This window comes from Schistocerca piceifrons, chromosome 9 (assembly GCF_021461385.2).
Source record: "Schistocerca piceifrons isolate TAMUIC-IGC-003096 chromosome 9, iqSchPice1.1, whole genome shotgun sequence".
NCBI lineage: Eukaryota > Metazoa > Arthropoda > Insecta > Orthoptera > Acrididae > Schistocerca > Schistocerca piceifrons.
Window position 1 is genome coordinate 166,903,196 of NC_060146.1, and position 27,799 is coordinate 166,930,994.

General features: G+C 41.6%; 1 protein-coding gene and 1 long non-coding RNA gene across 3 annotated transcripts; one reads left to right on the forward strand and one right to left on the reverse strand.

Annotated features, from left to right (window-relative positions):
* The first annotated feature begins 7,581 nt into the window (after positions 1 to 7,581).
* On the forward strand, positions 7,582 to 16,369 carry LOC124716966. 2 transcript variants are annotated; one of them, XM_047243566.1, is made up of 3 exons: positions 7,582 to 7,977; positions 15,361 to 15,491; positions 15,997 to 16,369. In XM_047243566.1, exons 1-3 carry the CDS (start codon positions 7,774 to 7,776, stop codon positions 16,049 to 16,051), a joined length of 390 nt encoding a protein of 129 aa, XP_047099522.1. In that variant the 5' UTR covers positions 7,582 to 7,773; the 3' UTR covers positions 16,052 to 16,369. The 2 variants fall into 2 exon arrangements, with proteins under 2 accessions (XP_047099522.1, XP_047099523.1); XM_047243567.1 differs by having other exon boundaries at positions 15,393 to 15,491.
* Positions 8,023 to 27,564, reverse strand: LOC124716967. Its single transcript, XR_007005687.1, has 4 exons — positions 24,690 to 27,564; positions 24,178 to 24,310; positions 23,940 to 24,087; positions 8,023 to 8,985 (listed from the first exon to the last, which is right to left on the reverse strand). It is a non-coding gene; the product is annotated as an uncharacterized LOC124716967 (long non-coding RNA).
* Between the last annotated feature and the right edge of the window lie 235 nt (positions 27,565 to 27,799).

A 27,799-nucleotide genomic window follows, 5' to 3' on the forward strand; every position in this document is an offset into this window, starting at 1 on the left:
GACATGGTGCTCTACGTGTTTTGTGACGTCACTTCCTGCTATTTCACATTGAGGAGCCATTTTCTCACGTGAGCCTTCTGGCTCCGTCTCAGGGTGGGTTCCGTAAAGGCAGCTCTGCCACCGACAAACTGGTAAGCCTGGAGTCAGCCATCCGTACGGCCTTTGCCCGCCATCAGCATCTCGTTGCTGTCTTTTTTGACATGCGGAAGGCGTACGATACAACAAGGCGCCATCCCATCCCATCCCATCCCATCCTCTCTACGCTTCATGATTGGGGTCTTCGGGGTCCACTGCCGATTTTCCTACGAAATTTTCTGCTTCTGTCGCATCGTACCTTCCGCATGCAAGTCGCAGCCTCGCATAGTTCATCCCAAGTTCAGGAGAACGGGGTACCACAGGGATCTGTCCTAAGTGTCTGCCTGTTTTTAATTGCAATTAATGGGCTCGCTGCGGCAGTGGGAACGTCCATCTCAGCTTCCTTGTATGCTGACGACTTCTGTCTCTACTATAGCTCCATTGGCATTGCAGCTGCTGAACGTTACCTGCAGGGCACTATCCGCAAGGCACAGTCTTGGGCTGTAGCACATGGCTTCCAGTTTTCGGCTGCCAAGACCTGTGTTATGCATTTCTGCCAGTGACGAACAGTTCACCATGAGCCGCGGCTTTATCTTGCCGGGGAACTTCTTGCTGTGGTGGAGACACATCAGTTTTTTTGTGTGGTTTTTGATGCCTGGTTGACTTGGCTCCCACATATTCGGCAGCTTAAACAGATGTGTTGGCGGCATCTTAAAGCTCTGCGATGCTTCAGCCACACCAGCTGAGGCGCCGACCGATCTACCCTCTTACAGCTCTACCAGGCATTAATCCAGTCCCGTCTGGATTATGGGAGCCTGGCTTATGGTTCAGCATCTCCTTCTGCGTTGTGGGTGCTGGACCCAATCCTTCACAGCGGGATACAACTTGCTACTGGTGCTTTCCGGACCAGCCCTGTGAACAGCCTTCTTGTGGAGGCAGGTGTCCCTCCACTGCAGTTACAGTGCCAATGTTTACTGGCTGCTTATGCTGCACATATTTGTAGCTTGCCCGGTCATCGAAATTATTGTCTCCTGTTCCCTCAGTCAGTCGTCCATCTCCCAGAATGTCGGCCCTGGTCGGGTTGTACGATCGCGGTCCCCGTCAGAGAGCTTCTCTCAGGACTTGAGGTTTTCCCTCTTCCACCTCCTTTCCGGGCCCCTCTGCATACACCCCTGTGGTGTGTGCCCCACCTTTGCCTTCAGCTCGAATTGGCACAGGGTCCGAAGGACTCAGTCCCTCCAGAGGCCTTCCGCCACCGCTTTCTTTCCATCCTTGTCACGTATCAGGGCTCTGGCGTTGTTTACACTGACTGTTTGATGATTGCTGGTCATGTCGGTTATGCTCTGACTCTAGGGGACCATTACGAACAATAATCATTGTCGGCTGGCTGCAGCGTTTTCACTGCTGAGCTGGTCGCCATCTTTCGTGCTCTAGAGTATATCCGCTCCTGCTCAGGTGAGTCCTTCGTTATCTGTAGCAACTCCCTGAGTGGTTTACGAGCTATCGCCCAGTGTTTCCCTCGCTCTCGTCTGGTGATGGCTATCCAGGAGTTCCTCCATACTCTTGCCCGTTGCGGCCTCTCTGTGGTCTTTGTGTGGACCCCAGGCCATGTTGGGATACCCGGCAATGAACATGTTGACCGCCTAGCCAAACAGGCCACCAGTAAACCATCTCTGGACATTGGCCTCCCGGAGACTGATTTGCGAGCGATCTTACGCCGCCAAGTTTTTGAACTTTGGGACACTGAATGGCGCAACCTGACCACACCAAACAAACTCTATCCTATCAAGGAGATGATGGATGTGTGGCGGTCATCCATGCGAGCCACTCGCAGGGACTCAGTAGTCCTTTGTCGGCTCCACATTGGCCACACCCGCTTGACACACAGCCATTTACTGCGCCATGAGGACCCACCTCTATGTCGCTGTGGGTCGGCTTTGACAGTGGTCCAGATTTTGTCAGCCTGTTCTCTTTTAACTGTGCTCAGGCAGGCGTTTGTACTGCCTGATATACTACCTGCCCTTTTAAAAGATGACACTGCTATGTCAGGCTTAGTTTTGTGTTTTATTCGGGCAGGGGGCTTTTATCACTTCATCTAAGTGTTTGTCCTTTTTTTATTGATTCTGGCCTTTGGCCTACAATTTTAGTCTGAGTTTTTAGTGTGTTTCTCGGTGGTTGGCTTTTCCTTTTTTGTCTCTATGGTTGGCCAACCACTGTCACACACTGTGTGATTTTAATCCCTTTTGTCTGGTCTCTGTCTAAGTCTTTCTTGTCCTGTGTCATCTGTTGTCTTTTCCATTGCTCGTATTTATTGTGTGTAGGTGTTTTTAAGTTTTGGAAAAAGGGACCGATGACTGTAGCAGTCTGGTCCCTTTAATCCCACAAACCAACCAACCAACCAAAGCATGAGCTGTCAAAGTGAAAAAAGGCCAATTTCAGACTTAAGAATTTGTCTCCAACAGTTAAGATACAGTTGTCAAATGCTTTGAATTAGATAAGAGTTTAATTTTAAGCCAATTGAGAAATATAAGTTCGTAGATGTGGAAGAATTTTCAAGCTAGTTTGGCCACATTTTCAACCCATTTTGTGCCACAGAATTGCAAAGGAAAACTTGAAGGCACTATATATTCTGTAAATTTTACATATCTGTGTAGACAAATTGTGAAACACACAATACAAGGCTCTGGAAATGGTGGTCTTTCCCAATTTGTTTGTGACATGCCCGTTTTAAAAGCGCAATGAACTATATGTGGGTTACAATTACCTAACTGCAAGAGTTTCATGCTATCAGAAATTTATTTTACTTCATTATTCAAATACTTCCAAGCTGCAAAATTTTAGGAATATTCTGCAAATTAAAAGGTCCTTTCAAAGCATGTAAAAATGGTAATTATCGTACTAATATACGGAATTTCGCAGTAACTACGTTATCTGTATCTCTACGTGTGTAAAGGCAATATGACAAGAGTTTTTATTGTTAAAATTAATGCTTTTCAGTTGTAAATAAGAAAAACAATAACTATCTCGAAAGTTAGAGCGTATGCCGTCTCTGTTATTTTAGATGACTACATGCGATGTAAACACCAAACTGACCAAAGATCAAATGTCCACGCCAAGCTCATCTGAAACAAAGCAATCCTATTGGATCTAGCTACCTTGAAATGCTATTGGTTGGTCTCGTTTCGAGCCGAGTTGTCCCCAACGGCAAGTGCTATCTCCATAAGGTACGTTTACAGTGGGATACATCTATTGCGACATGCATAAGTGACACGTCACAGTACACACACTCGAACACTACAACACAGTCAAAACACTATTCAACACAAAAAACATACCTCACTATACATTCCCCACAACAAAGACACGAAACAGAAATATAGTTATTAGAGACATTCCAAGACGACTGTTCCCCCAGGCAATCAAAACAGACTTGACTGCCCAGGGGTACGTCGTCAAGGTGGTCCAGCAAATGGGCAGCATAGACAGCAAGTGGCCGCTGTACCAGGTAACACTCCCTGACAAGAGGGAGATTAAGATGGTCCCGGCTGTGCCTGTCACCACGGAGCCGCTGCGCCGTAAAAACAAGACCGTGCAGTGCTTCAGGTGTCAGGGCCTGAACCACATCGCTGCACACTGCACCATGCCAGTGTGATGCAGGAAGTGCACCGAAGCCCATTACACTAGGACATGCACACTAAAACACACGGACCCATAAATAAGGTGCGTGCTGTGTGGCAAAAACCACACAGCGGGTTACCAAGGTTGTGAGGTCCACAAAAGACAGTCACAGCAGGCAAAGGCCGCTCCCCCACACACGTAAACAAAACACGACAAACCCAACCAGTCACACAAGAAAACAAAATACAACAACACACACAGAAAAGGCCTGGGTAAAACCAAGACCGGACACACCCAGGGCAACATACGCAGAAGTGGTTTCTCCTCCGAGAAACCATGAAAGCGTGGCCCTGTCACCGCAACACCAATCAGTCACAAGAACAACACCGGGAAACACACAACAACAATGACCAGGTCCACCAAGACAGAGGAAGCTCTAGGGAACCCCATACACAGTCCCCCCCCACGGATCAGTTGTTGGGCGTTATGGTGCAGACCGTGAACCTTGTCATGGAAATGATGAAGGAATTCAGGGAAGCCCAGAAGTAGAACACACAGATCCTCGTTGCCCTTCAGGCAGCAGTCCAGCAGTCGCTGCCCTCTGCGACTTCCTCAGTAGTTTCAAAACCCCATCATGGATAGACGACCAAACATCCAAGGCCTGACAATGTGCATCTTTAACGCAGACAGCATTGTTAATCAAGAGGTCGAGTTCAGAGAACTCATGAAGGAGTTCTCCATCGACGTATGCATGATGGGGGAAACCCACCTAAAACCGGGAATAAAAGCGACAGTTCCCAACTACGTTAGCTACCGCGAAGACAGGCCAACCCAAGGCGGAGGAGTGGTCATATACATAAAAAGAGGGATCCCCCACCACCAGGTATTCTTACCAGCTACAAATAAAATCGAAGCAGTGGCGGTGGAAGTAGCCACTGCCACTGGACCCCTAACAATCGTTGCAATCTACCGACCCCCACAAGACCAGATAGATGAGGGAGACATAGCTACTCTAGGGCAAATTGAAGGCAAACTCATAATAGGGGGCGACTTCAATGCCAAACATCCTGATTGGAATTCTAGAGTAACCTCCAGAGCAGGCGCCAGATTGCAACAACCAGCGCGCAACCACCATTTCGAAACATGGGGTCCAGTTGAGCCCACACATTTTCCAAAAAATCGAGGCAGGCCCGACGTGTTAGACATAGCTCTCACCAGGAGGATTACGGGGTTTGTGACCGTGAGGACAATCAACAGAATGTCCTCCGACCGCAACCCAGTGATTCTAGAGGTCGACGTGGGAGAATGGGTAGCACTCCCACGGTACCAGACGTCTTACAAACGCACAAACTGGGAGCGATACCGAGAAACTGTCGCCTCTGATATCGCTCGCACTCCACCACCTACTGCCGAAACAGTAGAGCAAGCGCTACAAGACCTAACAGGTACCATCCTGCAGGCAGCAGAAGAGGCCACCCCTCCACAAAGGGATGGCCCGCCGCCGCAAATACAGCTCCCGGAACACTTGCTAGCTCAAATTCGACATAAGAACAGAGTGGCAAAAGAGTGGAAGATAACCAGAAACCAGGCCACAAGGAGGCTGCTCAATCGTCTACAGAGAGAGTTGAAGGTAGCGCTCAATGAGCACAGAAACCAGCAATAGCAAAACCGCCTCACAGCCCTCAAAGTAGACGATCACACACTTTGGCAAGCAACCAAACAATTCACAAAAAGACGCGCTAGGATGCCGCCACTGCACGGCGAGCGGGGTCTGGCCTACAGCCATTCTGAAAAGGCCAACGCCCTCGCCGACACTTTCGAGAAGCAGTTCCAAGCGGCAGAACCCCAGGATGATGAGCATGAAAGAGTGGTCCGTCGTCAACTGGCTGTCTTCCTCAATGCTGAGGAGGACCCAGAGGACGAACCCACAGTTTGTGCCCCTGAAGACGTGGCAAAAGTAATTAGGTCTCTCCCCTCCAAAAAGGCGCCAGGACATGACAGTGTCATCAACCAGTTGGTCAAAAACCTCCCACCCATGGCCATCGAACACCTCGCGAACGTCTTCAACGAGATTACTCGTACCCGCGAGTTCCCAGCTTGCTGGAAACACGCGGAAGTGGTCGCGATACACAAACCAGGGAAAGACCCTCTATTCCCGCAGCACTACAGGCCGATTAGCCTCTTGCCAACTCTCAGCAAGATCTATGAGCGCCTCCTACTAAGACCCATACAGGAACATATTACCAGAGAGCAACTTCTGCCGGATTTCCAATTTGGGTTCCGGCAGAACCACTCTGCCCCACAACAGATCATGAGAGTGGTTGAAGCAGCCACAGAGGGCTTCAACCACAGAGGCTACTGCGGGGTAGTGCTACTAGACATAGCCAAAGCCTTTGACTCAGTATGGCATAGAGGGCTACTCTACAAGTTGTACATACAAGGGTTTCCTGGGAGCATAGTTAAGCAGATCAAAAGCTATCTCTCGAACAGAACTTTCTCTGTCAAAGTAGAAACAGCCACCTCCACCAAGAGGTGTATTCGTGCTGGGGTGCCACAGGGATCGGTCCTGGGGCCTGTTTTGTACAGTCTGTACACTGCGGACACACCAATGGCCCCCCTGGTGCACACCGCTCAGTACGCTGACGATACAGCCTTCTACACAAGAAACGCAAACAAGGACCTGGTCATCCGTAGGCTTCAAAGGGTTTTAGATGACACAAACTTGGGCCCGTCGCTGGCGAATCACCATCAACTCCGAAAAGACGCAGGCTATGCTGATTACCCGTAGGCTCAGAAGGCGCCAACCTCCTCAACGCCCCCCCCCCCTCCACCTTCACCTAAACGGAACCCAACTCCCCTGGCGCAGAACCGCCAAGTATCTTGGCGTAACCTTGGACTCTCGTCTTACGTGGAAACCCCACATAGACGAGGTCCATAGGAAGGTCTGCGCCAGAATGTCCATCTTGTACCCAATCCTCAACTCATCCACCTCCCTTCCCTGCTCAGTAGGAGTGAACGTATACCAGGCCCTGATCCGGCCAGTCATGGAATACGCGTGTCCTGTCTGGGGATACGCAGCGAAGCAGCACCTGGACAAACTCCAGAGGCTGCAGAACCGCGCCCTCAGGAGGGCACTGCGTTTACCTCTTGGATTCCTCATTGACGATTTGCATGCCGCTGCTGAAATCCCACTCCTGAGAGAGCGTTTTCAAGACCTGGCAAGGGCCTTCTATGAAGTTCTTCCAGGCCGGGAAACGCCTTCATCCACTCCCTAGGTCGGTATGACATGTCCCGCCATAAACACAATAGCCCCATGACGATATTTGACGACTACGTCGAAGAGAAAATCCCAATATCCATTCCCAAATCCTGCTCCTACCCAAATTACTACAATTATCTCGCCAAACCTCAGGCAAGTACCAGACACACACAGAACAATCATCACATTTCACAGACACCAAAAAGTACAGAAATAATCACACATACAAGTACACACGGGAGTAAACGCCGAAAGGCTACAAACTCCCCCTCACACTTCCCCAAAGAGGGGAAAGTAATAGATGAGAGCAGCAGCATCGCGACATGCATAAGCGACATGTCTATTTGACATGTCGTGATACATCACCTGATACAAAAATTCACAGAACTTGTATGCGAACCCTTAAGTTCATACATGTCGCATATAGCTTTTTGTATATCGCTTTTTGGCCATATACGCGACATGTATGAGCGACATTTGAAGAACTCGTGAATGCGCAGTACTACCATTTCCTTTCGTCTTGTCGCCTGCCGCTTATTTTGACGATTAGCGCATGCGTAGTACCAGACTCTTTGGCGGCTGTTAGAGTTTTAGAGGTGCCGACTGTCGTTTGTTGTGTATGTATTTGTGTATTGTGTCGTGTGTGGTGCTCGCGTGTAATACTTTAAAACTTGCCATGACTTCTTGGTCCAAAGAAAATACACTGCATTTTTTTAGAGGCAGTGCGCAGGCGTCCCTGTATATGGGATGTGAAACTAGGAGACTATAAGAACACTCAGAAAAGGTACGACGAGTGGGAGGAAATTGCTAAGGCATTTAACATGTCAAGGAAGGAATGCGAGGACAAGTGGCATAATTTAAAAAGCCAATATAGTCGCGAGTTAGCGAAAAGGAAGAGCAGCAAAGGAACTGGAAGTGCTACAAGCAATGTGTACTATTCTACATGGTATGCTTTTGAAAGTATGCAGTTCATAAGAGACAATTACAAACCACTCTCTCATAGGAGCACACATGAAGTAGTACCAGTAAGTAAATTTGTTATATTATTTTATTAATCATATATTTGGCAACATTTTTTCGTGCTAGTGCTTTACATAATGTGAATATTTACAATTATTAACAGTTTCATTGAAAAACATGATTCTCCATACTGCTATGGTTTGAAGTCCTGAATACTGCAGAAGAATAGAGCATATTCCTTTATGTCATCATTTAATAATGATGTGGAACTTATTTTCCATACTGCCATGGGATGGAGCTCTGAATACTGCAGAAGTATTCAGCATATTCTCTTCTGTTGTCATTCAGCAATGAAGATCTTTGGCCAGTTCTGGGCAGTGGCTCCAGCACAGTAGGGGTGTCCCTCCAGGACCCAGGTATTATGTTGCCATCATCTCCCTCGCTGTCATGTTCCTGCTGGACAGTACCTTTGAGATTTTCTGTTTTGATGAAAATTATGTAAATAAACACAGAATAGTGCCACCACTGTAGCCTTTTCTGGACTGAGAAAGCATTTGCTTCCTCAGCACTCTGTAAACAGCACTTATAATCCCAAATGCATTTTCTATTACTCTTCTTGCTATGCATGCTCTATAGTTAAAAATACGTTGCCAACTATTTTTTTCATGCAGACCTGGAAATGGTTTCACAATATTTTCCTCTAGGCCAAAGGCTTCGTCAGCAACGAAAACATGTGGAACAGGCTTGCTCCTACCAGGAAGAGGAGTTGATGGTGCTATATTTAGAGTTTTGGTTTCTAACATTTTGTAAAATGTGGTGTCTTTAAGGACACCACCATCTGAAATCCTCCCCTGTGTGCCAACATCAGCGTAAATTATTCAATAATTAGTATCAGCAATTGCTAGCAAAACAATGCTGAAGCGCTCTTTATAATTAAAATAAACTGTTCCACTGTTGGGTGATGCCACAATGTCAATGTGCCTCCCATCTATAGCTCCCAAACACCTGGGGAAATTCCATTTTTCTTCATATTCTTTGGCAATTTTCAGCCATTCCCCTTCAGTAGCAGGAAGCTGGAAAGAAAATTGTTACTTTTTTAATTTGAATTACGCATGGACACTCAAAAAATTCCCAATACATTAAGATACTTTGATTGTAATGTGTGTATATAACATATAGCTCACTTTGCCATAGAAATGTGTTATGTATTTTAAAGGTCATGGAAGCCCCAGCCACAGAAGGAGATTGTGAAGGAGAAGGAAGCGTTAGTTTCCCTTTCGATATAACAGAAATTGAGGAGGTGACATTTGCCACGACCCCACAAGCCATTGTGGAAGTGGAAACCACCCCAGTCATCTCTGTGCCTCCACATGAAAGTGGATCTGCAACCGTGTCACCCTGTACCACTCCAAGTCCGAGTGGAAGTGGTAGATCAAGTGCACTGAATAGAGCCAGGAGAGACCTGGATGAAGACCGAGAAGGTCTTTTACAGACCTTAAGATAAGTTGACAACAATTTAGCAGGCAGAAAAAAGGACCAGTTTTCCCACTTGGCTGACTTTGTCGCCAATAAGCTCAGATTTCTTTATGAAAATGGCCATACTAGAATTATGGCAAGACTTGAGAACGGAATATACAGATGTTTGCAGGAGGCAAACGATGAACTAATAGATGCAAATGAAACATAATTTATAGATTCTTTAAAAACATGTATAAATGTCGAAATATGCATGTCATGTGCTGTCAAGTACTACTTAATAAAACTAAATACAAATTAATGTTGTTGGATATCTTTCCTGTGCAGAAAGTGTCCTCAGAAATTGTGATATTGTATTACTGAGTGAAGCGTGTCAGTCGTTCCAAAGAACTAAAAGCTAACCCATTTCAGCAAAATTTGAGAAATTTATGGTGCAAGATATATGAGCCGTTAAAGTTTTAGTTCCTATTCCAGAAGCCTCACGTGGTTATGTTGGCAACATCAACGACGCGGTAGAAAATTTGTGCTGCTGTTCCTGGTTGACAGTAACTTGTATGTACCCTCGTCCGCTCGTTAAAAGTAATTGCCCTCGAAAACGACGATTTCATGACAAAACATTTGCATTGTTGCGCAATTGCTATTGCCAACGTCCCACACACGATTGTTGGCATTAGCATCCGTTGTCAACATTATCACGCGAGGCCGCCGGAATAGTAGCAAAAAATTGATATACGTGCCAGATGCATGAAAAACTTATATTAAGAGAGATGTATGAAGCCGATGAGGCGCTTTACAACGTGAGGCACGCTGACGTCCTCCACTACAAGTTCACGTAACAAGTTTTTTTGAATGCTTTTATCGTGTCGTCGTAAAACCTACGGCTTCACCCAGCTATGTTTCCTTTTTTTTTCCCCGCTTCTCTTCCGCATATGCACACAGTGCAATTGTGGCACATGCAACTGCTGCGTTTAATAACAAGTTGTTGTTGTCAGCCATCTTGAACTTTGACGAAAAATATGATGACAGTGTAACACCCCCAGTGGCCAAAAAACGTAGTGTTACTGCCAACTGATCCTCTGGTGTAATCGCTTCCCGTAAGTTTGTGTTGGTTTTGGACACAAGAGGAGCCACAAGAGATATCAAACCGTGGAAATCCTCCATACTCATCCTAACATAGTTTCTAAAATATGCGCCATCCTGTAGCGTTAATTCCTGAACGAGCATTGCGTAAGCTCCGTGAGTAGTGCGTTTGCAAAGAAACTCTCTCTGCCACTATCTACGCTTCCTTCGCGTTTTCTTCCTATCATCTTCCAAAAGAGCAAGTGTACCAGCACATAAAACTGTGAAATCTTCCAAATCATCGTTGGAAGCCATCGCACAGTGATACAAATCAACCAGTGTAAATGCACGCTCATATATGTATGAGATTGATACTTGTCAACTCATACAAGTCGTGATACATGTCGCATATACATGTATCTCATACATGTGCCAATACAAATCACAGTGTAAACGCAATGGTTGGTCTCATTTCGAGCCGAGCTGTCCCCAACGGCAAGTGCCATCTCCACAGAACAACAAAAAAGACAAACGCAACTCCCGTGTTAGAAGTGGGAAACACAGACCGGCAGCAGTGCCTCAAGTGGTATGGAAATGAACTAAAATATGTAAACATTGCAGGTTGCATCCCCCCCCCCCTCCCTAGTTTACTTACTTTGTAGGTTTCTATTTTTCTTTTAATTCTATTTCCTTATTTTTCTGGGCATGCTATGTAATTATTTTGGCTGGCATCATAAAATAATTGAAACACAGCTATAGCACACGGTACTACAGCAGAGAGAAACCTATTCAGTAATATTTTCAGTCTATTTTTGATGTTTGCGTCTGAAAGACAAGAAAACATGATAGGAGCAGCGACCGTCAGGCGCTAACGTCAAAAATAGAAACTTCCTGGCAGACTAAAACTGTGTACCGGACCAAGACTGCAACTCGGGAGTGCACACTCTGCTGCAGAGTGAAAATCTCATTCTGGAAACATCCCCCAGGCTGTGGCTAAGCCATGTCTCTGCAATATCCTTTCTTTCAGGAGTGCTAGTTCTGCAAGGTTCGCAGGAGAGCTTCTGTAAAGTTTGGAAGGTTGGAGACGAGATACTGGCCGAAGTAACGCTGTGAGGATGGGGTGTGAGTCGTGCTTGGGTAGCTCAGATGGTAGGGCACTTGCCCGCGAAAGGCAAAGGTCCTGAGTTTGGGTCTCGGTCCGGCACACAGTTTTAATCTGCCAGGAAGTTTCATATCAGCGCATACTCTGCTGCAGAGCGAAAATCTCATTCTGTCAAAAATAGACTTTTAAACTGACATGCTTATATTGTTATCTATCAACATGTAAAAGCTCCAGCATGTTTTATGGTTCATAAGAACTAGATGAAACACTTGAAACTGAGAGTAAGTCGAAACAAGCTTGTAGTGTAAATAATTGAAGCAAAAGGAAAATAATATTGTAGCAGCTAAACTGGACTACATATATTCCTGAATAATGTCATACAAGCCGCTGGATCAATGGACAAAAAAAGCCTATTATTAAGAGAATAAGCAGCAGTTAAAGAGGTTCAATTAAGAAATATTTATCACGGTATTAATTAATGAAGAATTCTATAATTTGTTACAACTATGGTTCAGAACTATAAGTTCTGAGTAAGTGCCCAGCAAACTTGCACTACTGACCATTAATTTCTTAAAAAGGTTCCTACATCTTACTACTGTAAATGCTTCAACACAAAAAAGAAAACATCAATATCAAGTACCAAAAGCAGGAAAGGTGGATAAAAACAGTGAAATTAAAACACTGAAATGAAAACAAAACTTACTCTTTATTTCTCAAGCACACAAGAACAGTTGCCACAGCACCACTAGTGCTTGGTAGGCCCAATTCACTATTAACAACAGTGTCACCTGACTTGGAAACACACCCCTGTTTAACCTATGCCTACTTTCATTCATAAAATCTGCTTCGAAAAAATGATCTTCACAAACAAAATAAGAAGTACAGTTCACATCTGGTGACAGTTTACAAACACTCTTCCACTTTAGAAGCAACTCTTGAGGTTGTTTTGGAAACCTGTAGAAACGCTTGTTGAAAATTTCCTCCGTTGAACCCACGTAAAACATAAGTCTTCATTAAATAAAACTACTACAGACATATCAAAGTTATTTAAATAAACAAACGGAAACCACACTGCTTAATTCATGATAGTAGAGAATACATTTCATTTATAGGTTACGAGATTATTTAATGAAAAATTAAATGTCTTACCTTGCAATTAATTGTGAACATTTTTCAGCAGGAAATCTCTTCAATTCCATGGAGAACTTTATGAATTTAATGTAAAAAATCTGTTTATAATGAAGATGAGTAGTATGTAAATATGAAACAGATACAAAGACGACTGTAACCGAGGACCACAGACTTCAGTGCAGAGCAAGACGATAGAATATATCAAAACAACCACCATTGGAGTTCAGACAGCTCTCATTGGTCAATTCCAGCTTCGTTTGACCCCTAGCGCCTCTAATGGTCTGGAATGGAACTACGTGGCTTGTTGCCTCTTCGCCCATATACTATAGCTTCCACCCCCGTGGCTATCTCTTTCAGTTTGCCGCCGCATGGGTGAAATATGAGAGTTGAGATATTGGAATCTCTCTGGTGTACTTGTCTCAAATTAGTAGACAGATTCTGCCATACTCACAAATTTCTTCTGTGGGGACTTCTTTTAATATAGTGATTCATTTGATTTGTTCAGATGTAGCGAATGTGACCGCCTCCGTTTATCAGGTTTTAGGCCGGTATTACACTATCAAATTTCTTTGTCAAATATCTTTGTCCAATATCTTTGTCAAAGATATTTGATGGTGTAGTAGGGAACTTTGTCAAATGTCATCCAATATTTGATCAAATCTAGGGCCTCTCCGTAAATTTGATCAAAGAAGTCGCCTGTCTTCTGTTCACTGCAATGTGACATGTTACCACATGGAGCGCTAGCATCGCTGCATTCCGTCGTCTGTAGTGTTTTTATAAACATTGCTGGTAAATACAATTAGTGTGTGCCGACAACTACAAAATTAAGAGAGATGTATGAAGCCGATGAGGCGCTTTACAACGTGAGGCACGCTGAATACAAAAATAGATTACGTAGATTGGAGACCTAACCTAACCCTGTCCTGTAGCAAGGAATCTGAGTGTTACAGTGAGTCTGTCTTCTGCAGATGTAGCAGTTCTTAAGTGAATATTGTGCTTTGTGATACGAGGATAAACTTCACTGAGCAGATACAGAAATGAATGCTCATCCATTCTCAAGTAATTGATGTACGACTTGACGTCCTCCACTACAAGTTCACGTAACAAGTTTTTTTGAATGCTTTTATCGTGTCGTCGTAAAACCTACGGCTTCACCCAGCTATGTTTCCTTTTTTTTTCCCCGCTTCTCTTCCGCATATGCACACAGTGCAATTGTGGCACATGCAACTGCTGTGTTTAATAACAAGTTGTTGTCGTCAGCCATCTTGAACTTTGACGAAAAATATGATGACAGTGTAACACCCCTCCTAGCGCTATGTCAAAGATCTTTGTCAAATATATTTGACGGAATATTTGATCACATGTTTGATCAAATCTTTGACAAAGAAATTTGATAGTGTAATACCGGCCTTAGTGACTGAGAGAGATGGGTAAGTTACTGGTCTGACCCGTAAATGGAAAGTGAGGTTAGGTGACTGTGGCACAGTACAGCGTAATTTCTTGTAAGATGGATTTACCTGATTACCTTGCCGCCTCTGTGAACCATCTACAACAGGCCAGGGGTTAAGATGGCGGCGAATATGGGTGTACGCGATTTTGCTGCTAAAATGAATTATAGCGATGCAGTTAAAAAGATAGCGTGTGTGCTGTGCAAAGTGAAATTGCTAAATATAATGAACGTATTTCAAGTTTTCAGTGTGTAATCAACAGCCTCAGAAGAGAAAACGACGGCCTGAAGTACGAAAATATGCAGCTGAAATCGAAACAAAACATGGATGATCTACCGAAAATGAGTGCTGGCAATTTGGAAGAAAGTATCCAACAACGGAATGCATTAAGGCGGGGGCACACAGGAAGAAATAGCTAACGTTGAGGTGGTGCTCTACGAGTTTTGTAGCGTCACTTCCTGCTATTTCACGTTGAGGAGCCATTTTTCTAACGTGAAACACAAAATAAGTTCTGCGATATTTCGAGGCCGGTTATTACACTAATCAAATCTTTGACAAAGAAATTTGATAAAGTTGTGATCAAATATTCCGTCAATTACATGGAGGTACTCCATGGTCAAATATATTTGATAAAGATCTTTGACGTAGCGGTATAAGGGGTATTTTTCGTCAATGTTAAAGATGGCTGACAACAACAGCTTATTAACCGCAGCAGTTGCATGTACCACAATTGCACTGTGTGCACATGCGGAAGAGAAGCGGGGGAAATAAAGGAAACACACCTGGGTGAAGTCGTGGGTTTTACGACGACACGATAAAAGCATTCAACAAAACTAGTTAGTGAGCTTATAGTGAAGGACGTAAAGTCGTACATCAATTACTTAATAATGGATGAGCATACATTTCTGTATGTGCTCAACGAAGTGTATCCTCATGTCACAAAGCACAATATTCACTTAAGAACTGCTACATCTGCAGAAGACAGTCCAAAGGATTGCCAAACAAAGTTCTACAACATGAGGAACATGTACAATGTTCAGAATAGAAAAAGGAAAGAGAGTATGAGAAGCGGAGTTGGAACAGATAATGTAAGTATTCACTCCTCATGTAGTGGATTATTAATAACATGGTAATTTCCAATAACTTTAATACTAGTGTTCGATAGTACACTCTAACCTGGGAAAGAAGTACCGTACGGCACATTTCATAGTTTGTTTTCAATCGTTTTCCAGATGTATACACCAGATTTATGGTACTTTCATAGGTTAGAATTTCTGCAAGAACACTACATCCTCGCAATAGCCTGGCAACACCATTATCGTCGTCATCCTCACCATCAACTGAAAACAGTTATAGTTTTCAGGTTTGTACATTTACTTAAAACCTATTTTGTCCTAGTGTTTGGTATTCCGAAAAGCACTGTGAACTGCATGTAAATATTTCCCCGTTATTCATGTAGTTACGTTCGAATTGCATACTATTTGGGGTTTTTGGACATAAATGTGTTTCACCTTTGAAAGTGAATCTGTAATTGCCTTGAAGTGTCTGTCTGTTTTCGTAGGCCTCTTTTTAACCTGTTACGTGGTACTGTTGTTTATTGGTTGATTTTAATACTCACCAGTAGGAGGAGTGTAATGATTACTAATTTCAACTAATCTTGATTTGGAGTTTCCGTCTTAATATTTTTTTAAATATGATTGGGATGTTGTTTGGCAACATATCTAACCCATCCTAATGCATTCTTTTGCTGCTGGTGGTTTCTGATATCAATGTGAATTTGTTACATGCTCATAAAAAGTAATTTTTGTTTACACCACCCTAAAATACAAAGCTGGATACTTTTATCTGAGTTGTTTTATGTATTTCAGGTGGATGAAAGCTCAGTCGACAATAATGCTGTGCGAGCTTCCACACATGAAGTGATGGTGGAGAATGATAGACTTCAGTGAAGAAACTGAAGTAATAGGTGAAGTACTTTCGCCAGCAACTACATTGAGTATAGCACAGAGTGGTGCAGCAAGTAATTCTACACAAAAAAAAAAGAGGAAATGGAGTGAGGAAGGGAGCTATTCAAGTGCTCTTCAATTAATAGCTGAAAGATTACAGACTAATAGTGATGATGATGTTGACACATTTGTGAAATATTTGGCCACTGAGATGAAGGCCATTAGAAGTCACGAAACAAGAATGTTAGTTAAACAACAAATTCTCCAACTCTTGTATGAGGCTGTTCTCAATCAATAAATGGTGTGTGAATTCCAGTTGTTATTTGTTTATCTACTCATTCTTTCATGGAACCCACAGAGAAACTTATTTTCTTATCAACCCCTAGAGATCTGAGAGTAGCCTATTCATATGTGTGGCTTCTCAAAATACTGTCAGCAGCAGCAGCGGCAGTTATGTACCTTTGTGCTACCAAATCACATTAAATACCATCAGTATGAAGAACAATGGTAAGGTGTGGGTAGTATTAGTCATATTTTCTTGTAATTTTCCATCATTGGTGTGAGTTGCATAATAAAAGTGAAAGTGATACGTGCTAAATTAAATGCTATAATATTTTTGTGCCATAACTATGGGACCAAACTTTTAAAATCTCATTAGTGAAAGTTGTAAAAGTAGTTGCACAATTCATGTGTACATTGAAGACACACTGCTGGCAGTGTGTTTAGAAAAGTAAATCAGACTAAAAGTGAAAGTATGACTCCACAATTTATGTGCACTTACACTACAACTCCCATTTTTAGTGTAGAATTTTGAAAGACAAGTAGGTTAATTTTTTAGTTATCATTTGGGAATGGCAGTGTGAATATAGTTGTTACACATTTCAAATCAACATTCTCAACACAGATTTTTTTAAGGTCATAGGTGATTACTGTAGACTTCAGCCTCAATATTTTCTGTTACTCATTTTGTACATGAGTATCATCAGTACTTAGAGGGTGTTCTACCTTGAGGTTCAGTCATCTTCATAACCAGCAGCAACAACAAATGATTAATAATGGAACAGTAAATAATTGCTAATGCAATACATACCAAAACAATGATAAACTTAATAAAGTAAATAGTGACAGAAAAATTTTAGGCCTATAATAGGCTTCAAGTTCAACTTAGTCATTCTCACAAAGAATAGTGAAAACTGTCATAGGGACTGTTAAGGCAACACCTCCATATAGCCAAGAAAAGTTAACACTACTGAGCTGTTATGTTTATATTCCAAATGAAATAGGTGTAACTTTAACACAAAACAGATACCGGTTGGTTTCATGTTCCGCAGATCACGTGCACGCAATATTGTATTGGCGTAGAAAAAGTGATTTTTACATACACATTGTAAATTAGTTTTGAAATATGGCAATATGCTTGACATTTATAAAGACTGTTTAAAACAAAAAGGTAATTCCTGCCCACCACCTTTTATGAATTATAGTAATAGAAATTCTTCTAGAGAATAGTCGTGAAGGAGAAACTTAAGTTTTCTTTAAAATTGTAATTTGCTGTCGGACATTTTATATTAGGCCTGCTGGGTTGTTGTTGTTGTCTTCCAGTACCTACTGCAGCCTACATCCTTCTGAATCTGGTTAGTGTAGTCATCTCTTGGTCTCCCTCTACGATTTTTACCCTCCACGCTGCCCTCCAATACTAAATTGGTGGTCCCTTGATGTCTCAGAACATGTCCTACCAACTGATACCTTCTTCTAGTCAAGTTGTGCCACAAGCTCCTCTTCTCCCCAATTCTATTCAATACCTCCTCATTAGTTATGTGAAAAGTGATTGGGAAGGGAATGAGACAGGGTTGTAGCCTGTCCCCGATGTTATTCAATCTGTATGTTGAGCAAGCAATAAAGGAAACAAAAGAAAAGTTCAGAGTAGGTATTAAAATCCATGGAGAAGAAATAAAAACTCTGAGGTTCACCAATGACATTGTAATTCTGTCAGAGACAGCGAAGGACTTGGAAGAGCAGTTGAACGGAATGGACAGTGTCTTGAAAGGAGGGTATAAGATGAACATCAACAAAAGCAAAATGAGGATAATGGAATGCAGTCGAATTAAGCCTTGTGACGCTGAGGGAATTAGGTTAGGAAATGAGACACTTAAAGTAGTAAAGAAGTTTTGCTATTTGGGGAGCAAAATAGCTGATGATGGTCGAAGTAGACAGGATATAAAATGTAGACTGGCAATGGCAAGGAAAGCGTTTCTGAAGAAGAGAAATTTGTTAACATTGAGTATTGATTTAAGTGTCAGGAAGTCGTTTCTGAAAGTATTTGTATGGAGTGTAGCCATGTATGGAAGTGAAACATGGACGATAAATAGTAGATACAAGAAGAGAATAGAAGCTTTCAAAATGTGGTGCTACAGAAGAATGCTGAAGATTAGATGGGTAGATCACATAACACAACTAAGTAATTACTGGGTAAGTTATCAATTTTTGCCGCAACATTCTGCAACACTTCTTTGTTCTAAAGACAACCTTAATATTGAGTAATGAATGTCGGTTTCCCTTCTGGTATTGTAATTTTGTACATTGTTGTTTCTTTTGAACTGCAGTAGCTTTCAATAAATTTCTCAAGGGAATATACTATGCAGCATTAGTCAGCCCCAAATCCTTAATGCCTACAATTGATGCACCAGGTATTACTCTTACAGCACATTTTTGAGCCAAGAGTGACCCCAAAGCATTATTCCATGAAAACTTACTGATTTACTGTGGCTGAACTCAGTAAACTGGTAAAATTAAGTTATTAATATGCACATCATTGTTAACTAGTATCTGCATACCACAGTTCAACAGTTTTTGAAGAGTAATTCAATGTTTTTGGTAAATTATTTGTGTGGGTCAGGAATAAGACGGAAAAGTACTACCAGAATCTTAGAAAATAGCAGCAGGAGTATTTATCCTGTTTGGTTCTAACAGAACACAGTTCATGAGCTCATATTTCTCCAATCTATTTCATGAAATAGATCACTTTAGCATTTCCTAATATTGTCAGGAGTGTTATGGTAGGGAACAAACCAATGTTGGATTCAGTAACTATGTGCCTTAAATCATTGCTATTAGAGACTGAATAAATATTGAAATTACCACCAACTATGATGTAACAGTTAATTATATTTACTCTTCTGTATAATTGTGAGCAATAAGCACAACTTCATAGTAATTGCTGTAAGTCTTTATTATTATGGAAAACTAAAATTTTTTCTCAACTGAGCACTGGTGCCCACAAAATAACATTTATTACGTGTATTATGTACAGGAAAGTACACTAACCCCCCCATGAACCATGGACCTTGCCGTTGGTGGGGAGGCTTGCGTGCCTCAGCGATACAGATAGCCGTACCGTAGGTGCAACCACAACGGAGGGGTATCTGCTGAGAGGCCAGACAAACGTGTGGTTCCTGAAGAGGGGCAGCAGCCTTTTCAGTAGTTGCAAGGGCAACAGTCTGGATGATTGACTGATCTGGCCTTGTAACAATAACCAAAACGGCCTTGCTGTGCTGGTACTGCGAACGGCTGAAAGCAAGGTGAAACTACAGCCGTAATTTTTCCCGAGGGCATGCAGCTTTACTGTATGATTACATGATGATGGCGTCCTCTTGGGTAAAATATTCCGGGGGTAAAATAGTCCCCCATTCGGATCTCCGGGCAGGGACTACTCAAGAGGATGTCGTTATCAGGAGAAAGAAAACTGGCGTTCTACGGATCAGAGCGTGGAATGTCAGATCCCTTAATCGGGCAGGTAGGTTAGAAAATTTAAAAAGGGAAATGGATAGGTTGAAGTTAGATATAGTAGGAATTAGTGAAGTTCGGTGACAGGAGGAACAAGACTTCTGGTCAGGTGACTACAGGGTTATAAACACAAAATCAAATAGGGGTAATGCAGGAGTAGGTTTAATAATGAATAGGAAAATAGGAATGTGGGTAAGCTACTACAAACAGCATAGTGAACGCATTATTGTGGCCAAGATAGATACGAAGCCCACACCTACTACAGTAGTACAAGTTTATATGCCAACTAGCTCTGCAGATGACGAAGAAATTGAAGAAATGTATGATGACATAAAAGAAATTATTCAGATTGTGAAGGGAGACAAAAATTTAATAGTCATGGGTGACTGGAATTCGAGTGTAGGAAAAGGGAGAGAAGGAAACATAGTAGGTGAATATGGATTGGGGGACAGAAATGAAAGAGGAAGCCGCCTGGTAGAATTTTGCACAGAGCACAACGTAATCATAACTAACACTTAGTTTAAGAATCATGAAAGAAGGTTGTATACATGGAAGAACCCTGGAGATACTAAAAGGTATCAGATAGATTATATAATGGTAAGACACAGATTTAGGAACCAGGTTTTCAATTGTAAGACATTTCCAGGGGCAGATGTGGACTCTGACCACAATCTATTGGTTATGACCTGTAGATTAAAACTGAAGAAACTGCAAAAAGGTGGGAATTTAAGGAGATGGGACCTGGATAAACTAAAAGAACCAGAGGTTGTACAGAGATTCAGGAAGAGCATAAGGGAGCAATTGACAGGAATGGGAGAAATAAATACAGTAGAAGAAGAATGGGTAGCTTTGAGGGATGAAGTAGTGAAGGCAGCAGAGGATCAAGTTGGTAAAAAGACGAGGGCTAGTAGAAATCCTTGGGTAACAGAAGAAATATTGAATTTAATTGATGAAAGGAGAAAATATAAAAATGCAGTAAGTGAAACAGGCAAAAAGGAATACAAATGTCTCAAAAATAAGATCGACAGGAAGTGCAAAATGGCTAAGCAGGGATGGCTAGAGGACAAATGTAAGGATGTAGAGGTCTATCTCACTAGGGGTAAGATAGATACCGCCTACAGGAAAATTAAAGAGACCTTTGGAAATAAGAGAACGACTTGTATGAATATCAAGAGCTCAGATGGAAACCCAGTTCTAAGCAAAGAAGGGAAAGCAGGAAGGTGGAAAGAGTATATAGAGGGTCTATACAAGGGCGATGTACTTGAGGACAATATTATGGAAATGGAAGAGGATGTAGATGAAGATGAAATGGGAGATACAATACTGCATGAAGAGTTTGACAGAGCACTGAAAGACCTGAGTCGAAACAAGGCCCCCGGAGTAGACAATATTCCATTGGAACTACTGACGGCTGTGGGAGAGCCAGTCCTGACAAAACTCTGCGGGCCCTGCTCAATCTATAATTAAACACCTTCTGTTCTTTTGACAACCCTCTCTCTGGATCGGGTTTCATCATATATGGTTTGAGAGCAAAAGCATTGTCTGCCATACATATGGCAGGTAAGGCCCATTGAAACACTCCACTTTCTCTGATAGTTTGCTTTGGTTAAAAATTGCCCCATCATGAACTCTACCATTGGCACCAATGTTTGTATATAAGAACCTATAATGGGCATCAATGACCGCCAGGAGCACAATGCTGTTACGGCCTTTGTAGTCTCTGAAGAAGGCGCCTGCTGCTCTCGGTGCCCGGAAGGTTACCTTTTTACCATCAACTGCACCTATGCAATGGGGGAATTGCCACAGCAAATTGAATGAGTGCGCTACTTGCTTCCACTCGTTAGCCGTGTTTGGAATCTGAAACAATATATTTCCATTGCACATTAATATCATTAATGGACATCTTGTAAAGTCCTATCTTAGAATCCTGACAGGTAATGCAAACTGTAAAGTTTTAAATTACTCAAAAAAGAAACACAGTTCTCAACACCAGATAAAGTGATTCAGTCTACTGAGAACAGTTGTAACATGCAGCACCAAAACAGAACATGATGTTCCCTTTCATTAATGTCATTCACTTTATAGCTACTATTCTTCTCCAAAATGTGAAGTCTATGACTAATAAGTACACCTGCTTCACACTGATCTACAGTCCTTGCACAGCTTATAAGTAGTACGCATTAGAGACCACTGATATGGACACAAATACAGCATGTAGCGCTGTCAGCATACAAATGTGGAAGTTGCTACTGTAGATCTAGCTGCCTTACAGGGGGAGGGGGGAAGAGACATGGCACACATTTTAAAGCTGTAGACGATCTGATTGCATATAGCACAGATAAACGGTCGAATCAGTATCCTTTGAACTAACCAAGCTAGATAACCAAGGGAAGTTAATCAGTCTGTGCATGTACTGCTCGCTCACTGTAATGTGGACACTTTCTTCAATATGTTAAGGCATGAGAAGAGGCTCAGTCCCAAGTCATGAATATTAGAGTTAGTGTTCATGGTGAAATTAGTAAATAGTTCCTGAACATTGTGAACACTTGTTGTGGCACAAATGGTGACCACTGCAACTAGGGTATCTAAAAGCCTAGCATTGTTTAAGACTATGTACTTCAGGCAAAACTGTACAGGTTTATGAAAGATTTTCACATCTCTGATTATAACTGTCAACTAATTAAGCAAAAGACAGGCTCCATAAAGCTGGCAGAACTGCCAGCCTACAAAAGGATCTTCTCATAACTTCAAATACATACTTTCTCTTGGGCATTGGTAATTCAAACTTAGCAATCAAGTGTATATGGAAAACAATGAATATGCACCTTGTTGAAACTAATTTTTGGCATTCCCTAGCTAACTATCATAGGTTCAAACTGCAGATACTGGTACTGCTTGGTGAACAGAAAACCATTCAGTTACAAAATAATATATAATGCAGAAAATAAAAATCTGAGTGGGATGTGTGAAAACACAATACTAAAAAGACATACCTGGGTATAAGATACAAATTTATGATGGGAGTAAACAGAAAATCCCCAGGAACTGGCAAATTTTATGAATCAGTTTTCTCTGGTATGGTGGAGTTGCAGGAAAAACAAAGAACCTCAAAACAATTTTATCAGGGAATGAAATTGTACAGTACATTGCACAAGGAGATGAAAAAGATTTCTAAAATACATCATTCAGAAGAAGCAGCTAAAATGTACTTCGCAGGAATAACACATACTGCACTATTAACAATTACCGTATAGTAACAGTTAATAACAAAAGGGGACAATTACAACTCCTATCGCATTAAGTGATCACAATGTACTACTCTCACAGAGAAATCATCTATCTAGACCTAAAGTGTATGATAGTAATGTCTTTCTCCTGAGCTCAACATGTCATTCATCATGCTGGGATGCTGACTTAGTTTTACAGGTGGACATGAAGAGGTGTAGCTGATGTCTACGGGCATGGAACCACTTTTTTGAACAAACTGGAGGGAGTGCATGGAGCACAGCAGCATGTGTTTGGTTGATGAGTTATTAGCTGGTGTCCATAGTGAGTAAAAGTCTAGAACAGGGCCACGCCAAGACTAACGCTGGCCATCATCTAGGCCTTAGCCTCCATAGTTTGTGGAGTGATAAACTATGTTTCATATTACTGTATAAGTTATCTGGCAAAAAGTGTGAACTATTGAAACAACATTGTATAACGGGGACCAACCTAGTGATGCAGTGCAATTGTTAATACACAGATCTCGTATGGGGGAGGATGGAGTTTGCTATGTCCAGCTATCCTGATTTGGGTGTGATTAAATCATTTAAGGGAAATGCTGGGATGCTGTCCTACCCTCATAAAGACATAATTACATATTCTGTGTGTATGTACATATCAGCTATCTACTTTCATTAGCCCTATATCATGGTTAATATATTACTGCACTGAGAGAGGATCAAAATAAATAAGCATGATCACAACAAAAATCGGACAGCACTATGTACTTAAAGCATTACTCTTCCTAATGCACCCAAACTTTGGTAGTAGGATTACCGTAGCCAATTAGTACTAAATATGTGAAAGGTACACATTACCTTTATGCACTTGTTTTCCAAATTATTAAGAATTGCCTGCAGCGTTTCTGGAATGATTTTTGACAATGTATTTGGCGCAATTCTTGTTGCATAACCCAGAGACTGGAACGTTTCTCCAGTCGGAAAAGTCTTAAAAGTGACTGCCAGTCTACAACAAAATAAGCACCGGTATAAGCAAAACAACATTACACACTGGATGTTTTTGTTATCAACGAAGATTTACGTAAAGTATACTTACCGATAACGGTTTTATCCATTGTCTCATGTTGGTGTCTTGGCAGCAAATGTCACTGCCAATTATACTCAGTAACTTCGAAAACACGTCTTCATCCATTCTCGTGAAGTTCCGAAAAGACTCTGCGTCTTGTAATCTAAGTGAGAAAATAAGTTACATTAGGGCAGTAATTGTATACAAAAAATGATTCAAATGGCTCTGAACACTATGTGAGTTAACGTCTAAGGTCATCAGTCCCCTAGAACTTAGAACTAATTAAACCTAACTAACCTAAGGACATCACACACATTCATGCCCGAGGCAGGATTCGAACCTGCGACCGTAGCGGTCGCGCGGTTCCAGACAGCAGCGCCTAGAACCGCTTGGCCACCCCGGCCGGCAATTGTATACAAATTAAAAAATATATATATATTTATGCAAAAACTGAAGGTTGACACTATATTTTAACAGTTTCCAACACAAGTCTTGAATGCCTGACAGATTTGTGTTGTTGAACAACTACTACTAGCACGTACCTCAGTTCATGGTGCAGCATATGAATTGTTCCTCTACCATTATCGCGCTGCCGAATCCACTGGCATGTCCATAAACTTCTGCGGTGCTTTCTCCGCTCATCTTCCACAATAGCCAATAAAGCCAACACAGCTAATTGAGTTTGATCCATATTCACTTGGTGAAACGTGTGCTTCGTGTGCTGGGCATAAAACGCGCGTGCTAAATAAATTCAACAACTGCTGCTGGATCGCGCTGAGAGCTCAAGATCACGTTAACTGGCTCATCTCGTGTTCCAGCTGTGCTGTGCCTCATGACATGGTGTATCCCGTTTGCGTGCACATCAACATTAGTTGCCTCATCCCGTGTGCAAGCGGCTTAGCTGACATAGAACTTTCATCCATTATTCCATTTAATTTCTGGTGAATGAAAACTGAAAAATGTGTTCTAGTGGGGCAAAAATATGTTAACTGAATCTGCAATCTGTGATAAATTGTACACAAAAAACTTTTCAGTCATAATACTAGGCGACTTTAATGTAAATTTCCTGAATGAAAGTTACGACAGAATGGAGCTGGAGCAACTAATGAGCTGTTACAATCTAATGCAAGTAGTTAAATTTCCCACTAGGGTAACTGACCACTCCAGTACTCTAATTGATAACGTGTTTGTTGATAAGTCTAGGCACAGTAGCTTGACAGTCAGTCAAGTCCTAAATGGGCTGTCAGAGCATGATGCTATACTTCTGACAATCCCCTATTTAAATCTTAACAGAAAACCAAAAGCTATCTGGAAAAATGTGAGACCAATAAATAAAGAAACAATGGAGACATACAAGCAGAAGCTACAGTTAGTTGACTGGTCTGAAGTATTCAACTTAGCAGATGTCAACACAAAATTTAATGTATTTATTAATTTAACAACAAATCTTTTTGAGGAGGTGTTTCCAAATAAAAGAGTCAGAGAAAATCAATATAACCCTGCATTTAAGCCATGGATTACCCAGGGTATCAAAATTTCATGTAAAAATAGAAGAGAATTGTATGCCTCAGCCAGACAGTCCAACAATACTGCAGTGATGGGGCAATATAAAGTGTACTCTTAAGATATTAAGGAAGGTGATCCAGAAATCTAAAAGTATGTATCTAAAAAAGGAAACTGACAAATCAAATAACAAAATGAAAACCATATGGAAATATGTTAAAAGCGAGGCAGGGGAAAAGCCTACCTGCCAAAGAAGTGATTAGCTTAAGAATTGGGAGCCTTTCGGTGGATGCTCCTGAAATGGTGGCTAACATCTTTAACAATCATTTCCTAACAGTCGCCAACCAAATAGAATACCAGGGTTCTGTAAAGAACGCCTCAGAATACTTGCATAACACCTTAACTAACAAAATAGATGAGATGCATCTTCGAAAAACTACAGTGATAGAATTAGAAAAAATAATTATGTCTTTAAACTGTAAAAATTCTGCTGGAGTTGACAACATTTCCAGCAAGTTACTGAAATACTGTTGTAAAGAAATAAGTACAGTCCTCTGCCATATTAGTAATACATCACTGGAAGAAGGTGTTTTTCCTGACAGGCTAAAATATGGGCTTATACGACCAATTTATAAAAAGGTAGGAAAGACTGAGGCTACAAACTATCGACCAATTTCCTTACTCTCATTTTTCTCCAAGGTACTAGAGAAATTGATGCATAGCAGAATGGTTGAGCATCTTAGTAAATATAACATCCTCAGCAATAGCCAGTTTGGCTTTCGGAAAGGGGTGCCAACCGTGGATGCAATACATGCCTTTGTTGACAATGTTATGGAAGCCATAAATAATAATATGACGACGGTTGCAATATTTTGCAACCTGTCAAAAGCTTTTGACAGTGTAAGTCACCATATTCTCTTGAGTAAAGCCAAGACCCTAGGAATGGGTGGAACCCTAGGCACGTGGCTTGAATCCTATCTGTGTGATAGAAAGCAGAAAGTAATCGTGGAAGGACTGCATAGTGGCCAGGTAACTTCCGAATGGGGCTCCATTACTGCAGGAGTACCCCAAGGCTCAGTACTGGGACCACTGCTCTTTCTAATATTTATAAATGACTTAGCACTATGTACACAATATGGGAAAATACTCATGTTTGCTGACAACACTACTTTATCAGTTAATAATCTCTCAGGGAATGTGTCAAATGAGGCTGCAAATAAAGCTTTTGCAGATTTGACAAACTAGTTTGAAACCAATGGCCTTACAGGCATTCTAAAAAAGACAAATTACCTTCATTTCTCTTCTAACACAAATGTTACTAATGAAATGAACCTAAAAATGGGTGAGCACGAGATTTTGAAGGTTTAGTCCTCCAAATTCTTGGATCTGCTTATAGATAGCAAAATGAAGCGGCACCACCATATTCAAGATCTGTGCAAAAGGGTAAACTGAGCACAATAAAAACTGCATATTTTGGCTATTTTCACCAACTTATGGCCTATGGTATAATATTTTGGGGAAATCAACCAATAGCAAAAAGTGTTCCATGCACAGAAGCGAGCAATAAGAATTATGTGTGGAGTATATCCTAGGCCCTCGTGCAGGGATCTGTTTAGAGCTCTACAAATTTTTACAACACCTGCTCAGTACATTTTTTCCCTGATGTGCTTTGTTTCAAAAAATAGCAACTTATTCAAAATCAATAGCTCGTACCAGAGTTATAAAACCCGAAGGAAACTTGTTATCCATTATGAGCTAAAAACGAACAGCATGGTCCAGAAGGGGGTTCTATACAGTGGCACCAAGATTTTTAATGCCCTCCCACTGCACATTAAAGAACTGGTTGGAAACATGCCAAAGTTTAAAGAAAATCTGAAGCAGTTCCTTTTAGATGAATCTTGTTACAGTATTGATGAATTTCTTAGCAAAAATGCATAGAATCTCTCGTTTGTGCTTAAACCTTACTGTGTGACCTCTACAATTGATTAATCTTACTCTGTAAGTACAGTGTAACTTGATACAATACCCAAATTTATGTATGTCTGTATATGACGCCTGTGTAACTTAAGAACAATACCCAAATTTATGTATGACTGTATATTCTTTCAGATGTCCTGTATCTTAACTAATATGTAAGGGTATATGCTAA